Consider the following 16,948-nt stretch of genomic DNA (forward strand, 5'->3'; position numbering starts at 1 on the left):
TTTTCTTTTTCTTTTTTTTTTTTTTTTTTTTTTTTTTTTTGCTCTGGTCATCATTTATAATTCCCCCCTTTCCCCCTCCCTTCCTGTTTCATATAATCTACCGTCAGTCGATGGATGTAAAACGCAAACAAACACCGTGATTTCTCTCTTTTCTCTCCTTTCATTTCCCTTCTTTATTGAGCAGCATTCTCTTGTCAAGTCAACAGCCATGATGCGCCGCACCGTCGCGGTGCTCGAGAAGCTCGTCATTGTCGAGTCGCCGAACAAAGTCATCAAAATCGAGGGACTTCTCAGCGACCCGCACGTCATCCCCGACTGGTCCTTCCGGCAGGATCATCTCCGGCCGTTGGGCGACGGCGCCGAGCGGGCAGTCGCGATGGCCACGACGGGGCACTTCATGGCCCTCAGCGAGATCCAGTGGACGCCCCGCAGCTCCACTCCAACACCATCACCGCAGGAAACAGAAGAGATGGAGGCTTTACCGCCAAACGGAACTCTCGCTGACTACACCCTGCAGTGGCAACTCCTCCCAGGCAGACGTATACAGGAGACATTGGAGCGTTACATGCAGGAGAAGTTAAATAATCTCACAGAGATTATATTAGCAACAGATCCAGATCGCGAAGGTGAACTCATCGCCGTACACGCCCTCCAAACAATAAAAAGACTCTATCCAAAGTTGAAAATACCCTATTCACGTGCCTATATACATAGCATTACAGAAGATGGTATTAGAAAAGCCATGAAGGAACGTTTGGTGGAGAAGTGTGATTATGACCTCGCTAATGCGGCAGAGACTCGTCATGCAATGGATCGAATGTTTGGCTTTTTAGGAAGTTCAGTGGTACGGGCAGCTAATGCCCAGATGCGTTCTATCGGTCGTGTTCAAACACCTGCCCTTATTCTTATAAATGAAAGAGAAGAAAAAATTGCCTCATTTTTGGAAAAAAATAAACCAACTTATCTTATTGAAACATTATTTCAGTTTCCAGGTACTAATGGTACAATTTTCTCCCAGGTTGTTTCTGTTCATCTTGATCGTAGAGGAGATGCTGGACATTTTAATACTGAAGCAGAGGCGAAACGAAATTTGAAAATGTGGAACTTGAATAATTGTAGTAATTTTAGTGTTCCACATGAGCCTGTTATTACACCATCAGAGGTGGAACCACCACAACCTTTTACTATGGCTACTGCAATTGCAAAGGCAAATCGTCAACTAAAGATGAGCAGTGAAGCAGTAAGTAGTTGTTTACAAGATCTCTTTCAATTGGGTCATATTACCTATCCAAGAACTGACAGTACTCGTATTGATGAGAGCGCTTTGCCTGCTATCTACAACGTTATTAAAAAAACGTTTGGCAAAGAATCTCTTTACCGTCTTGAGGATCGAAAAACTTTAACTCCTGAAAAGAAAAAAACAAAGTCACAAGGAAAGAAAAAGGGATCTAAACAAACTAATGTGGTGAAACCTTCTCTTGGAAATGTGGAAGATGCACATGAAGCTATACGTCCGACTAATATTTCCGCCGATGGGGAATCACTTTCTCTCCCACCACAAACGAAAGCTATCTATGATCTTGTGAGGAAAAATACTTTGGCAGCTTTTATGGTTCCCGCAAAGAGTGAAAAGATAGCAACCATGGTAAAATTTGTAAGTGGAAATGGAGAGAAACTTTTTGTGATTCTGGATGGTAAACGTCTCACAGAGCCTGGGTGGACTCGCGCTTTTCAAAAGGTTGATGGAGCTAATACTACTACTAATACCTCTTCTTCTTCTTCAACAACAACAACAACAACAACAACAGCTTCCAACACAAAACATAATAATCAAAATAATACTACTGAGGAAAGTGATGAAGTGATGGAGAAGGAGGGTGCCCCTGTTCTTCGTTCTCTTTCACAGGAAGAATTTTTGGCTATTGCAAATCTACAAAATACATTAAAAACGTCGAAAAGTGCGCAATTCTTTGAATTACGTTCTCCAACTGTTCGTGAAAATCGTCCAATTCCACCATTACCGCATTCAGAGGGTACACTTATTGAGGAATTGAAGAACAATGGTGTTGGTCGTCCAAGTACATACCCTATGATAGTAAAGACACTAATGTCTAGAGGCTACATTGAAGTAAACTCTAAAGGTCGCTGTGAAACGACACCACTGGGACGAATGTTGGTGACTACGGCGAAGTCTACATTTCCGTCTATTGTTGACATTGGCTTTACAGCATCATTTGAGAAGAAACTTGATCTTATCGCGAAGCCTAACACGGCGAAACGACCTTCTGGTGTGCGAGGAACTAATGTATCTCAAGCTGATTATGTACTCTCCATGTTTCTCTCAACATTTTTAAATTATGTTGCAGAAGCTACACGAGCACAGCGGGCTCGTATTGTGGAACGTTCAATGCGTTTAAAGCACGAACAAGAGGAAGATCCAACTATGGGCGAAGCGGAGTTTGAAGAAAGTGTGGTTAGTGCTAAGAAAAAGGTAGCCCTTGCAACAGCTGACTTGACGACGTTACCAAGAACCCATCACACTTTTTCAGCTTTGCAACGTGGCTTGATTGATTATCTTCGCCGTCATTTTCCCCCATCAAAGCTAGATTCTTCTTCTTCTTCCTCTTCTTCCTCTTCTTCTGCGAATGGAAGGAGTAACAGTAATAGCAACAGCTATAGCAATAACAACAGTCAATGTGACGAAACGATGATGAATGAATCTCCGACATCTATGCCTGAAAGGCGTAAATACGAGAGAAGCACTGGTATTTGGTGATCTCTTACTTTGATTCATTCTTTCTTATTGTAATCATAGAGTATAGAAGAAGCTGTCGCCATTGTAGAAGTGAAAGTGAGGATAGGGGAAACAAAAAGAAAATAAGAGGGGAAAGGTATGTGTCAGGTATTGCTTATTTACCATCCCCTCTAAATATCATAGAAGGTGTGGCGGGTCCTTCAAGTGAAGAGTCTCGTCGTTTTTTTTTTTTTTGTTGTTGTTGTTATTTTCGTTTGTTTTTGTTTACTTCTTTTTTTCCCTTTTTTTTTGTTGTTTGGGTGAGTTTTGTTTACCCCTTCATCTGGAGGATATGGGAAAGTAGTGGTGGGTGCAAAGATTAGCATAACGAGACGAATGAAGGCATACATGAAAGAGAGTTTTATCTTATGGAGTGACAAAATAACTTGTCTTTCATTTTTTTTTTCTTTCTTTTTTATTATCTTTTTTTTCTCTTTCTTTCTTTCTCTTTATTGTTTCTTTCCCCATACCTTCTTAATGATCTTCTGTTCTCAATAGGATCTTCTCCTTTTCGTCTGCAGAAGGGGAAAAATAGAGTTCATTTCTCTCTATCAAAAATCTAAAGAAGAAAATAATAATATTAATAATAACGAGTTTTACATATTTTCATAAAGATATTTCTTCTTTTATTTTAGTTATCTGAGTGCTTAGTGTTTACTTTCATTTTGTGCTCTTCTTCTTCCTCCTTTTCTCTCATTGCGACTGAAAGTAGTTAGTACTTGCACAGGAACTGCTCTGTTTCACGTGACTCGAAGAGGGCGGTGTGTGTCTGTGTGTGTAGGACCTCATTGAAACAGCCTTATAGTTTAACAAGGAAAACAACAGAAAACAAACAAAGAAAACAGAAAGAGAAAGTGAAGAAGGAGAACACGGCGAACAAGAAAAGAAAAGAAAAGAAAAACAAAGAAATAAAGGGGTCAATAGCTGAGGGAAAAAAAAAGAAAAAAAAAGAGGTAAGAAGGAAGATAGAATACTATTACAAGTTCTAATGCAGTCTGAGTGGAGTTCCCAAAAAAAGGGCGAAGACGACCATCAAATGAAACCCCCCGGGGGAAGTGCAGAAGATTCCCCATTACGCAATCTTCACATTGACATTCCCAAGTCGCCAACCGTTGAGAATCTTGAGAAAAACACACAAGATACCATTGATGAAGTGGATAAAAAAGGAGAAAAACATCTAAATGTGGAAAGTAAACCAAGGATGCTTAGAGTAAGTCCGTTAAATGCGTCTGACCTTAGTAGACAAATGGCAGCAATAGAGGCAAGTAATAAGATATCTTCTCGTGCATTTCTTAGTTCACATGGTCTTAGATTTTTAAGCAATGTTATGCAGTTGGAAGCCCAAAGAAATGAATGTTTTTCTGAAGATCATTCAAGAGATTTAGGAAGTTTTCGTGCTTCTTCTAGAGACGATCCACTGCAGATGATTCCTGGGCCTGACTTTTATAGTGTTCCCCCTGAAGGGAGTAATAATAATACTAATAATAATAATAACAATAAAAATAACAATAATAATAACAATAATAATAATGGTAGTAATGAAGCTTCATATCTTCCAGCAAAAATAACTCCTGAAGGTTCTCCTTGCACACCCATGACTCCAGGAGGATTGCATTGTGAAGACTCTGCAGATCCAAGCTCCGGTACATTGAGAGAAATGCTACGTGATGCTTCACAAGTCCATGGTATTCAACTAAAATGGCTTTTATGTAGCATTATTTTAGTCGTTGTAGTTATATTCCTTTTATTGTTGGGCCAAGTTCAAATTTTAGCAAAGAATCATATAGTTTCATCAGAGGAGGAAGTAGTAGCGATGTCTGCTGCTGCTGCTGTAAATCAATTGGAATGGTTACAACAAAGTATTAGGCATTTAATGAGATTCTTTCTCTTAACAGAAGAAGTTTCCATGAATATTTCTACAAGTGTAATTGTTAGCCAACTTTGTGCGTCTATAGGAGGAGCACCGTTAGTACTTGCTTCATATAGCGACTTTAATAATTCTCTTTTATGGTCTTATAAATGCCCTGCAGCAGTTTTTACTGATGTTGATCCTCCACAAACTTTGAAATATGACCGTGAACAAATACCTGGATCGTTACGTATGGCAGTTTACCGTTCTAAATATCTTATTGCTATGTTGAATCCTGATGATAATGATAAAACCTTTGTAGTGATATTACAAAAAGAACCGGTTGGACGTTTGCTTTTAGCAAATTCTATCCCATCTTATAGTTCATCAGAGTTAAAACATAGTTCAACTTCTCTTATATTACCAGAGTATTCTTCTTCCCTATTAGTGGTTGCTTTACACAGTTTAAATAATGATTATACAAATTACAGTGTAACGCAGCCAACTATACTAGGTCAGAGATTACATGGAATGTTTAATAATATATGTTCTAATGGAGAAACGTATACTTGGCATATAGTAACAAGACCCCTATTGAATGAGTCAGTTGTATTTGAAAATGAGATTAGTTACTCATCAAATAAAATACCAAATCCTTACGTTGAGTATAGAGGAGTTTGGGGTGGAGTTTCACGTGTTTCAATTTGTGGAATTTTATGTAGTGATTCTATTTCAGATTATTGTTCTCCTAGAAATCCTAGTAATATACGATTTGTTATTGATGATTTGGCATTAGTACGAGATACAGAAATTGCATTAACAGCTGTTGGTGTGATAAGTGTAGTAGCCATTATGTTGTTTTTAACTATCATAATAGTAGCCTATGCTAGTATTAGTGTTCCCATTCAACATTTGAATGCACTTATTTTTGATGCTGTTAGTGGGAAAAGAACAAAAACAAGACGGGATCATTTAATTTTTCAATACACACGAAGATGTTGGCTTGGAGACTTACAGGCTTTAGTACGAACATTTCAGGTACTTTTATTCTGTTTCCAATTAAACAAAAAATATGTACCTCAACATATTTTAGAACAACAAATGCTTGAGTTACAAAATTGCAGAGATTTCTTATGTCATGTTATTGTTGAAAATATGGATGTAGAAGAGGAAGAAGAAGAGGAAGAAGAGGATCCTTCAGAGAATAATCAAGAGAGTATAGAAGCTTTTGTTCATACCGTTTCCGCCGTAGATCCCAAACATGGTGTTAATATGTTAAGTGTATTAGATGCCTTTTCTTGGCCGCCTACAAATAAATCCAGACGAGAAAGTGCCACCAGCGGCTATCACCCGGTGGATGGAGAGGCGGGCGAGACGGGATCTAATCTTGGCATGACGTACAACATTGAGATGATCGGCCGCGGGATGTCAACAGTGGAGGGCGGAACTATTCTCGCCGTGCATCTCTGCGCTATTGAAATGGCGTACTTCACGAACTACGGCGTGGCGGCAAAACAACATCGACGTATTATGAGTCTTCTTCTTGGGCGAATTCGACATTATCGTGGAGAGTTATTTGAACGTTCCGGTGATTGTATAGCTGCTACTTGGAATGCGTTTGAAAGTTGCGCCGATCACGCCCAACGGGCGGCTTTATGTGCTCTTAGTATAGCGAAATTATTATCTCCATATCGTCGGGCTGGTTTTCGTTTGGGCATTGTGCTTCATCAAGGGTCTTTTGTCTGCGGAGTTGTGGAGGATAATAAGGCGGCGTTTACAACGGTGTTTGGTACTGTGCCCCGTCAGGCGATTGCATTAGCAGAATTGGCCGCCTCACTTCCTTGTTTTAGTGTTCTTGTATCGGAACCGGTAAAACAGACGTTGTCTTCATTGTATGAATGCATAATGGTAGATGTAATTAAATACCACGAGGATGATAATCCCATTGTTATGTTTGAAATTAGTGAGGAACGTCGATTTCCACATGTAGAGGGTACACCATTATCACCTTCTGCTTTTGCAGAGGAACATGCACGAGTGTTTTTTGACTTTAGAAATCATGACTTTGAACGCGCATTAGCGCGTATCGATAAATTACGACTACGTTTCCCAGATACAGGAGTACAATTATTACGACGTATTGAACTCCTTTGTAAATATTATATACATCATGAGGATGAATTACCACTTCCATACTTTCGTCTTTATCCTACTTGGCCAAATTATGAAGCCATCGCAAGTGTGGATACACCAGCTGAAATGTTTGTTCAAGGAAGTAGAGATGACCTTTTTGCTGATAATGCCCGTATTACTTTAAGACCTTCAAAATCTATATATGAAGATGATACCGTTCGATTTCGTCAAGAATTATATGATAATGTTCTTGCTTCTAAACGAATAAATAGTTCAGGAGTTAACGTAAAGGCATTAGATAGTACCACCTTAAGATCTGCAGCGACAAGTAAAAGGGAGAGTCCATCTTGGAATGCAACTCCAAGTAATGCCCTACCAGATCCACTCTCTCTTCCTAGATCATGTACGTTAGCGGGAACAAGTAGTCAATCAACACCAGAAAAACGAGCCGAATCCTCACAAGGAGCTGCGACATCTGTAGAATCAAGTACCTATAGACGGGAAAAAGGTTTAAATGAAAGTAGAAGTGGTGGTGATGAAGCGGAAATAACAGTAGATTTATTAACGGAAAAAAGTACGGATGTGGGAGATTCTATGCCTTCTTTACGTACTCAAAGTGAAACGGTTGCTACTAGAGAAAGTGAAGCTGGATCAAGAAGTGGACGTCAACGTTTTTCATTTACTAATCGTTTAGCATCAGCTGTTTTTGAAGGTTGTAATCGTAGTTTTTTTGGTGGAACAGATTCTATAGTTTCATTTACTAGTGAAACTGCACCTAATGTTGCTTCTATTTCTCTTCGTGATGCGGATGGTAGTTTACCAAGAGTAACTTATGAATTACCAACAGAATTTGTTGCAAAAAATGGTATTACCTATTTACGTAGTTCACGTATTCTTGGAAAAGGATCATTTGGTTGTGTTTATCTTGGAATGGATGTTCATAGTGGACGAATGGTTGCTATTAAGTTTCTCCCACTTCCATCTGAAGAGGAAGAAGTCACTAATGTGGAAACTGAAGTAGTGACGATGCAGAAAGTTAAAAGTAGCCATGTTGTGGAATTTATTTCCTACGCTTTTCAAATTAATCTTATTATTATCGTTATGGAATGTATGATGGCAGGATCTCTTCAAGGGATGATATCGGCATTCACTAGTATACCTGCAGCGACGGCACGTTTATTTATTCGAGATGTATTACGTGGTTTGCACAAGTTACACTCCATGGGTGTTATCCATCGTGATGTGAAGCCGCAAAATGTTCTCTTAACGCTTGCTGGCAATTGCAAGATATCCGACTTTGGCGCCTCCGCCTTCTTACAGGAACTTGTGCGTAAACAAATGGAGGGACACGGCCTTCAGGTGCAGGGAACACCTGTTTACTTGGCCCCAGAGGCGGCGAGAGGCACACCGGAGGAGAAGAGTGATATTTGGAGCTGCGGCATTATGTTTATTCAATTAGTGACGGGGGAGTTGCCGTACGCCAAGTCGTTTCTGCAGATGCCGCCGCAAATTCTTGTCTTTCAGATTGGCAGCGGCGCGGCTGTGCCGATTGTGCCGGAGGACCTCGACGTGTTTGATGCGGAGTTTGTGCGGCACTGTCTGCAGGTGGACCCGAAGGCACGACTCTCCGCAAAGCAGTTGTTGGAACTCCCGCTGTTTTCCCTCTAGTCATGTAGTCATCAGCAGAAAGAAAGAGAGAGAGAGAGAGAATGGAAATAATTAACGGTAAGAAAGAAAGAAGTATGGGTGGGTAGTGTAGTGGGATGGGTGGGGGGAACAAACAAATAAGGGGAGAGATGAGTGGTGGAACATTGTATATATATATATATATATATATATATATATATATATATATATATATATATATATATATGCTGTCTGTGGAAGGCATAATATGTGCAAGAAGTACTGCGTCTAGTACTTTGGCAGGAAGAAAGAAAGAAAGAAAGAAAGAAAAAGAAGATAATAACGGACACAAGTGACTATCAAATAGGAAGAAAAAGAAAAAAAAAAAATAAGTTGATACCGAAAGCAATACAGTATTCCAAGAAATCAAAAAAAAAAAAAAAAAAAAGAAAAAACGGAAAAAAAGGGGGAAACTAGATTTAAAACCAACCCAAAGAAATTGACAAGACGTAATTGCTGTTTTTTCGTTGTATATATATATATATATATATATATATGTATATACGCGTGGAAATAAAGTTAAGATGTAAAACCAGTTGGGTCAAATGCCCTGCAATGCAGGCATGTACAGAGGGTATATGCGTTGTGAACCCCCACCAAACTGGAAGATTGCAGTAATAATAATATGTGAAAGAAAAAATGGAAAAAAAAATGAAAGAAAGGAAAAAGATATGCCGAATTGCTAAAGAAAAGTTAATTACTTTTAGCTTCAGGGTTAAATGTGGGGAGTTGTTTTTTATTTTATTATTTTATTTTATTTTATCCCCTGCAGAGAAGTCCCGTTTCGTAGAACTCGAGAAAAGTTATTGCAACTAAAGAGAAGAGAAGAGAAAAAAAAGGCATTCTTTTTTTTTTTTTTAATTTAATTTCACTCACCTCGTCGACATTTGCAACATTAATATGAGACTTCACGTGCCCATATGGGTATGAGTTCATTGTTTCTATCCTTCTTTTTTTTTCGTTTAGTTTTAGTTCTTGCCTTCACTTACTTTAATTTTTTTTTTTTTTATTATTATTTCTTTTTGTATGTGTTAAGATACACCCGATCACACGGAGATGGGCGCAGAGAAAAAAAAAAGTAAAAGTTTAAAAAAATATATATATTTTGCTCCTATGGAAAAAAAAAAAAAAAACGATTATGTTAACAAAAAAAGGGGGTTTATTGTCTCCTTGTTTTTTTCCATGAAAAGGGGAGCTGAGAAATAATAAACCTCACTTTACTATTATTATTATTATTATTATTATTATTATTATTATTATTATTATTATTATTATTATTATTATTATTATTATTATTATTATTGCCATTGGCTGTTAGTAAGCCGCCGTACTGTTTGACGATGGCACTCCATCCGTGTGGTAAAGAGATAATGATACATGCAGAGAAAAGGGATAAAAGAACAAATGGGAGTAAAAAAAAAAAAAAGAATTCTCTTTTCTTTCCGTTTTTTTTCTTTTTCTTTTTTAGTTTCTTTTTTAGTTTCTTTTTCTTTTTTCTTTCATCTTTCTTCTTTCCTACTCCCGTCTTTATTGCGTCCCTTCTTCTTTCCGTATTTCGTTCTTTCTTTTCTTCCTCACCGCTCTGTTGCTCTCATCCATGTAGATTGGAGAGTGGTGAATCCGCTGCTTCTGCTTCTGCTGCTGATGATTATGATGATATTCTCTCACTTTTCTTTTTTTTTTTTTCTTTTTACTACAACTGCTCTTTGTTTACTCTTTTTTTTTTTAGTTTTTCCTATATCTACTCATGACTCCTCTCCATCTTCTTATCTCTTTTTTTTCTTCTTTTTTTTTCTTATTATTCTCCTATCCACCACCTCCCTATTGCTATTCCCTTCTTACGATAATAATAATAACAACAATAATAATAATAAAGGAAGAAAGGAAGAAAAGGGAAGATGCATTTGGGGTTGCGGCGTCTTCTTGCTTTGTCAACATCCAGGCGTGTGCTTCCCGGTAGTCATACTTCGTATTTCTGCTTGGAGCACAAGAGGCACTTACTGCACCTTTCCTCAATTAAACTGAATGCTTCTGGGAACTTTTTCGCTGGAGATGCTTTTGAGGAAGAAGAAATACAACAACAACAACGCCAATTATTACATGAAGAAAGTGAACAACAAGAAAAAGAAGAAGAGTTTATCAATAACACTTTATCTGTGGGGGATAAGATGAAGAGTGATACATTTATAGCTGAGGAAAAGACGAATGTGCCGTTGCAAGAAATGAGTGAAACTGCATCCCTTCTTATCTTGCGAGAAACAGTGCCGCTGACAAGTTCTGATGATCTTAAGGAACTTCTTAAAGGTTGTAAGAACGCTAAAGAAGTGAGACATGTGCTTGATACTGTTTTATACCGAAATCCTCTCACACGTGATGTGTTGAATGGTCATGGTTATCGAGTGGCTGTGCTACAGGCTTTAACAGCAATAGCTCCACGTACTCAATGTCTACATGAGTGGTTTGAATGTGTGGATAAATTTCGTCGACTAGGATTTGTATTAACTCGTACTTTCGCTGCTGAAGGGTTTACATTAATACGTCAATGGCTTTCTCAACATTTTAGTTTTGAGGGTCGATCACCACTTCTCGTCACAGAGGGTATTTCTCATATTCGTGAACTTGTTCAGATGTGTAAAGAAGATCGTCTTGTTTTTGATCATGTCTTATACACTCGTATTGTTTTTTTACTCACTATGATTGTAGGTTTTTTTGATCGACAGAACATTTACCGATCTTCTTTCCCAGAAAACTTTTCAAAACGTGATGGTGTTGTAGTTGAGTGGGTCGTTAGTTGTGAAAGATGTGTTGACTTTGATGAATGTGTTCTTCAGTGTGATGCCGTGCTAGAGGAGATGCTAGAAATGCTACGGAATGATATTCCATCACGACCTAACTTTAGCATAATGTATCGGTTAATTGATTACTATTTTGCAACAGACAATGTAGAAAAGATGATTGCTGTCATGGAGGACACGGAGAGTTATGGTATTGGCATTGCCGAAAGTAGTACAGCCAAATTAATGCAATTGGCGTGTGCATTAAATTATCCAAATGTACCGGAACTCTTTGTACGTTGGCGAGTTTCACTACCGCAGTGTGTATTAGCCGCACCGGATATGAGTCGGTTGATGTTTTACTATTCCCGTTCAGGTGGAGGACGATCATGTCCAGTCTGCGGTGAGCCGTACAATCACCGCAATGTCAGTGTTTACATTTGGCAGAAGACTCCCGAACATCAGCGGAATTGTCCAGCGTTGATGGATGCCCGGCGGCGTAAAGGTGTACTGGACGATAATAGAGAACTTCCACAGAATCAAGATTGGAGTGAAATGGCCTTTGGACTGTGGGAGATGTCGCAGAGCCGAGCCATAGAGTGGGGCGTAGTGGAATGGCGTAGTTTTCTTCTCTGTTGTATGTTTTCCCCTCGTGCCTTGGAGGCGAAGAAATTAATAGATGAACACTTTGATACGGCCAAGATGGATGACTTCCTGCGGGCTACATATATTCGTTTATTACGGCATAATGCCCCAGAGAAGGTCTTATCTACATTAAGTCTTTGGCGTGAGAAGAGTCAACGGACATCACCTATTGTCTTGCAGGAGTCTCTCATGTGTGCGGCGATGGTGGGAGCTGAAAAGGAACGCTGGAAGGCCATGAAAGAGATTTGGAAATCTCTATTAGAGAGAGATAGTTATGTGATGCCATTTACGAAACGGTTATTGCAAAAACGTTTAAAAGAATTACGTGCACGTCCATCTGGTGTAGCAGACGAAGAAGTTGCCTTATTTGAGGAAATGATTGGAATGCAACCACGACATCTCTCTCTGTTAGATATGAAGGATAGTACAGGAGACTTTGTGGTGGGCACTTCAAAGAAAAACGCCTATATCCCTGCTACTGTTGCTAGACGAAACGATACAACACGACAGCAGCGTAGACGCGTGTAAAATCAATTTTTTTTTTCTTCTTCCTGTTATTATATAATATACATAAGGCTAAAAGGAAAAAGAAAAGAAAAGAAAAAGGCAATTAAAAAAAAGAAAAAGAAAGAAGAAATGATTTTTATTTATTTTGTATATCTTTCTGAGGTATTTGGATAATACATTTCTTTTTTTTTTTTTTTTTCTTTCTTCTTCTTGGTGTGTGGGGTTGGGTGGGGTGTGGGTGAGTGGGGAGGGCTGACTTTTCTTTTCCTTCTCTTAATACGGAATCTCAGGCCTTAATGTTATTCCTTTTCTTTTTCTTCCACTAGTTGACTGAGACTTGGCACGGTGTGGATCCTCTTTCTTTTTTTTCCTTCTGAGAGTTTTCATTTCCGTTGCGTTCTACACATAGCGCACACATTGTTTCGAAACGTCTTCACTGCACAAAAGAAAACAAAAAAAAAAAAGAAGGAGGGAGATGGTGCGTTTGTAAATGTAAGTTTATCTATCTATCACTCTCTCTCTCTGTCTGTCTGTGTATATGTTTGTCGTTCTTTCTATTTCTCTGTTTGTTTGTTTGTTATTCCGTTTGTGAGTAAAAAAAAAAAAAAAACATCATAACTGGTAATACTGAACTGGGGATGGGCCGAACATGGCAGAAGTTATCTATTCATCTATTTTTTTTTTTGTTTTGTTTTGTTCTCTCTTTTGCCTTTTCATCTTCTCTTGTTTTTTTGTAATACCAGGAGAACAGAAAAAAAAAAAAGAAAAAGAAGTAATTTCTCTTCATTCCCCCCTCCTTCTCCATGTCCTCTGAGCACTCCAAGAGTAGGAGCAGCAGCAGCAGCAAAAAAGACGCTGCGGATAAGTATGGTACTGTGCAGCCGCTTGCTTTGGCGGGATATACACATCTGCGGCGTATCTCCAGCAGCAACACGCATGAGACGTTGGTAGCCCAATCTCTACATACAAAGGAACTTGCGCATATACGCGTGTTTGCATTAGGGCGTTTGCGTAAAAACCCGCAACTTCGCGACTCTTTGGAGCGATGGGCTCTCGTGGGGCGAACAGCGCGACACCCAAATATTGTGAAGGGGATGTCTTCATTTGTGAGTGCATCCGATCTTTTTCTTGTGGAGGAGCACTGCATGGGTGGGGAATTATTTTCTGTTCTCGACGCCTATTACCGCAGTGGAGCCACAATACAAACGGAAATGTTTCCATGCATTTCATTAGAATTTGTGCGGTGTGTAATGCGGGATGTCATGAGTGCTGTAGAGTATCTTCACACTACTTGCGGTGTGGTTCATCGCGGTATTAAACTCGAAAGTATTTTTCTCGATGCCAACAATCGTGCCAAGTTGGGCCGATTTGGTATGTGTGCGGCTATTCCAAACCGTGAGAGTAATGACGGGATGCTGCAGTTGTGCGTGGCCTCCAAACACTACGCCGCACCGGAGTTGGTGATGGGTCATCTATACAAGGGGGAATTAATAGATGTTTGGGCGGCGGGTGTTGTGCTATTCGTGATGTTGACAGGCCGGTTTCCATTTACACAGGAAGAAGGAGATGAGAAGATGTTATTTGAGCGTATTTGCACGGCAGATGAGGTGTTGTTGACACATCCTGCACTTGCCGCAGTGTCAGATCCTCTAGCGGTTGATTTAGTGCGTAATATGTTGCGTGTGAATCCACAGTGTAGACTTACAGTGAACGAAGTACTGCAACATCCATTTCTTTCTATACCATAGATGATATGTGTTGGGGGAGTAAAGAAGCATATATATATATATATATCCATCTGAGTGAGTGAGTGCATGAGTGAGTGAGTGAGTATAAGTGTGTGTGTCTATTGTTTGGGAGAGAAGATGCAAACCATCCTTGAAGGACGGTATCTGCTACACAACAAGAAGAAGAACAAGAGGAAAGAAAACACACGTGCATGCATGTTTGCATAGAAATAAAGAAGAAAAAGAAGAAACGAAAGAAAAAAAAAAAAACGTGATTAATATTTCTCTTTTTTTTTCCTGTTCCCCACCTAACACCTGTCACACACACTCTCTCTCTCTTTAAACACCCCCATGCTATTTTCTCTTCTCTCTGGAGGTGTTTCTTGTTTGAGGAGGGGTAGACGAATAAGAAGGAAAATCAAATAGGAGAAGAAATAAAAAAAAAAAGAAGTAAAGAAGTAAACAACGATATGCGTCGGGTTGCAAGGCACTCCTCTGCACGAAACCCTGCACATCGTTGCCGTTGGACACTCAACAGAGCAGGAGCTCTCTCTCATTCCACGGATCTACGCTTCGCCAGCATGTGTCAACGTGTGAAGGATGAGATTGATTGGGATCTTGACTTCTCGCTCTTACCACACTCCACACAGGGCGATAAAGTACACGAAGTACTGCAGTTCTGCGGTTCCCCCGCAGTCTCCACAGCGGCGCCATTAGTGGAACGGCTGGAGGTGACTGTCAACTCCGCAGCTGTGGGAGTGGCGGTGACTCGCATGTTTTGTACGGCGCCATTTGCCGCCCTGCGGAGTCTTGAACTTACTTTGCATGATACGGCTTTTCTCTATGATAATAAGACTCTTGCGGCGTTGTTTAACGCTGTTGCTGAAAGTGTCTCTTCGCATCTTGAGTCATTACGAATTACATTTGTTCTGACAGACATGGAGCGTAGTTTGCAGTGGAGTCACGAAGCGATAATGTCTTTAGCCGCACTCATCTCCACTGCAACACTTCAGGGATTATCTCTGGAATATTTGAACCTCTATGGGACACGTGAAGAGGATCTAATTGTTATCGCCAATGCCATCACTCATTCTCATACGATGAAACATTTCTCACTTCGTGGTTCTCGTAATTTTATTTCACGGGTTCCTTTTATACGTTCTGTTATTCTTGGTATGCGAGATTTAGAAAATTTGGACCTCAACTCTACTTTACTTGGTGATGCTCAAGCAGTTCAGTTGATAACTTCACTAAAGGAATCCATTGGTGGATGGTATCGTCTACGTCGATTGAGTCTTGCAGAGACAAACATTTCAACTTGGGCACTGAAGCTTCTACTTCGCGATATTGCAGAACTTCCATCTGGTGAATCTGCAAATCTGGAGTATTTAGATCTTAGTAGCAATGGTATAGATGATGAGGGAACATTTGTTTTGGCTAGTTGTTGCATGCGGTGTGAGATGCTGTGTGAACTTCACCTTCGACATAATCGAATTGCTAAAAAAAGTGCTACCGCTCTCGGTTCTGCTCTTATTCCTGCATCTTCATTACAATATTTGAATCTTCACAGTAATCCATTAGGTGATGAAGGTCTTCATAGTCTCCTTCAACACGCCAAGTATTGGACGGAGTTGCGTTCTCTCGATCTCACCCGTTGTCGACTAACGGCGCGCTGTCTCGATACACTTTACACCGTATTGCCTCTCTTTGAGAAGCTGCAGGATCTTACACTGGACCGTAATGATATGCGACCACTCAAGAGTTCAACACAGAGTAATAACAATGACGATGCAGAAGGGGATCTGGAGCTCTTTCCATATGATCCCCGTTTCATGCAAACTGGTCGTTACGGGAATTCTAAGGTACTTACATCCTTTGAACTTGACCGCCGTGATGCTAAAGATGGGCGAAAAAGATTTAAAGGAACAGAGGTGTACCGTGAAGTGGATGACACTAATAATAATAATAATAATAATAATAATAATAATAATAATAATAATAATAATAATGATACGGTGTCGTTTGAGCGTTTTGGATCTGCACTCTCAGGATGCCGTGAACTTCGTCGTCTCTCACTTTCCGGATGCTCCTTGACGGATGCCTCCTTCACGGTGTTGGCTTCTGCATTAGTGGTGCGTCAACTTTCGTATCTTGATTTGAGTGGTAATCCCTTGTTTGCACAGATGAAGAGTTTAGAATCTCTTGCTGGGTTACTACGCCTTGCAAGTCCTTCACTACAAGAGCTTGACCTCTCCTGCACGGGTTTAGGAAGTATTGGTATCTCACTTCTAGCTGATGAGGAGGAGGAACAAAAAGAAGGTGAATCCGCTTTGCGTTCATTAAAGGAACTTAAACAGTTGCGTTTATCAAGTTCTTGTATTGGAACAGATGGGTTTGAGGCACTCACGGATGCAATATCAAGTTTGGTGTCTCTGGAACGATTATTTCTTGATGGTAACAAGATTAATGAGGTAAGTACTTTGATTTCTTTACTTGGGGCATTGCTGGAGTTACCATTATTAAAATTTGTTGGACTTTACGGTTGTGTTACACATAATTATACATCTCTTATCGTGGAATCTCAGGAGTACTTAACCTTACAACGTAAAGGTGTTGTAATTCATCTTTAATAATACATTTGCTAGAGTAACTTGCTTTGATGATGATGACGATGAAGGGTGATGTTGGCACTTGTAATCCTCTTGAGGATAAAGAGATACTGGTTATCAAAAGGGTAGATTCTATTCTACTTCCTCACCTTTAGTATCGCTATATATATATATATATATATATATATATATATATATATGTATATATGGTTTTATTTTATTTT

The 16,948-nt window shown here is 39.5% G+C and overlaps 5 protein-coding genes across 5 annotated transcripts; all 5 read left to right on the forward strand.

The window, feature by feature from the left end:
- Positions 1-208: 208 nt before the first annotated feature.
- TM35_000121210 (DNA topoisomerase IA) lies at positions 209-2,776 on the forward strand (the record flags this gene model as incomplete). Its single annotated transcript, XM_029025096.1, has 1 exon — positions 209-2,776. One exon carries the CDS (start codon positions 209-211, stop codon positions 2,774-2,776), a length of 2,568 nt encoding a protein of 855 aa, XP_028883412.1.
- A 1,006-nt stretch (positions 2,777-3,782) lies between these two features.
- TM35_000121220 (protein kinase) lies at positions 3,783-8,444 on the forward strand (the record flags this gene model as incomplete). Its single annotated transcript, XM_029025097.1, has 1 exon — positions 3,783-8,444. The coding sequence occupies one exon, from the start codon at positions 3,783-3,785 to the stop codon at positions 8,442-8,444; it is 4,662 nt and encodes a 1,553-aa protein (XP_028883413.1).
- A 1,916-nt stretch (positions 8,445-10,360) lies between these two features.
- TM35_000121230 (uncharacterized protein) lies at positions 10,361-12,409 on the forward strand (the record flags this gene model as incomplete). The annotated part of the gene is made up of 1 exon (XM_029025098.1): positions 10,361-12,409. One exon carries the CDS (start codon positions 10,361-10,363, stop codon positions 12,407-12,409), a length of 2,049 nt encoding a protein of 682 aa, XP_028883414.1.
- Positions 12,410-13,191: 782 nt separating this feature from the next.
- On the forward strand, positions 13,192-14,136 carry TM35_000121240 (serine/threonine protein kinase; the record flags this gene model as incomplete). Its single annotated transcript, XM_029025099.1, has 1 exon — positions 13,192-14,136. The coding sequence occupies one exon, from the start codon at positions 13,192-13,194 to the stop codon at positions 14,134-14,136; it is 945 nt and encodes a 314-aa protein (XP_028883415.1).
- Positions 14,137-14,585: 449 nt separating this feature from the next.
- Positions 14,586-16,745, forward strand: TM35_000121250 (uncharacterized protein; the record flags this gene model as incomplete). Its single annotated transcript, XM_029025100.1, has 1 exon — positions 14,586-16,745. The coding sequence occupies one exon, from the start codon at positions 14,586-14,588 to the stop codon at positions 16,743-16,745; it is 2,160 nt and encodes a 719-aa protein (XP_028883416.1).
- Between the last annotated feature and the right edge of the window lie 203 nt (positions 16,746-16,948).

This window comes from Trypanosoma theileri (assembly GCF_002087225.1).
Source record: "Trypanosoma theileri isolate Edinburgh chromosome Unknown TM35_Tth_12_V1, whole genome shotgun sequence".
Taxonomy (NCBI): Eukaryota; Euglenozoa; class Kinetoplastea; order Trypanosomatida; family Trypanosomatidae; genus Trypanosoma; species Trypanosoma theileri.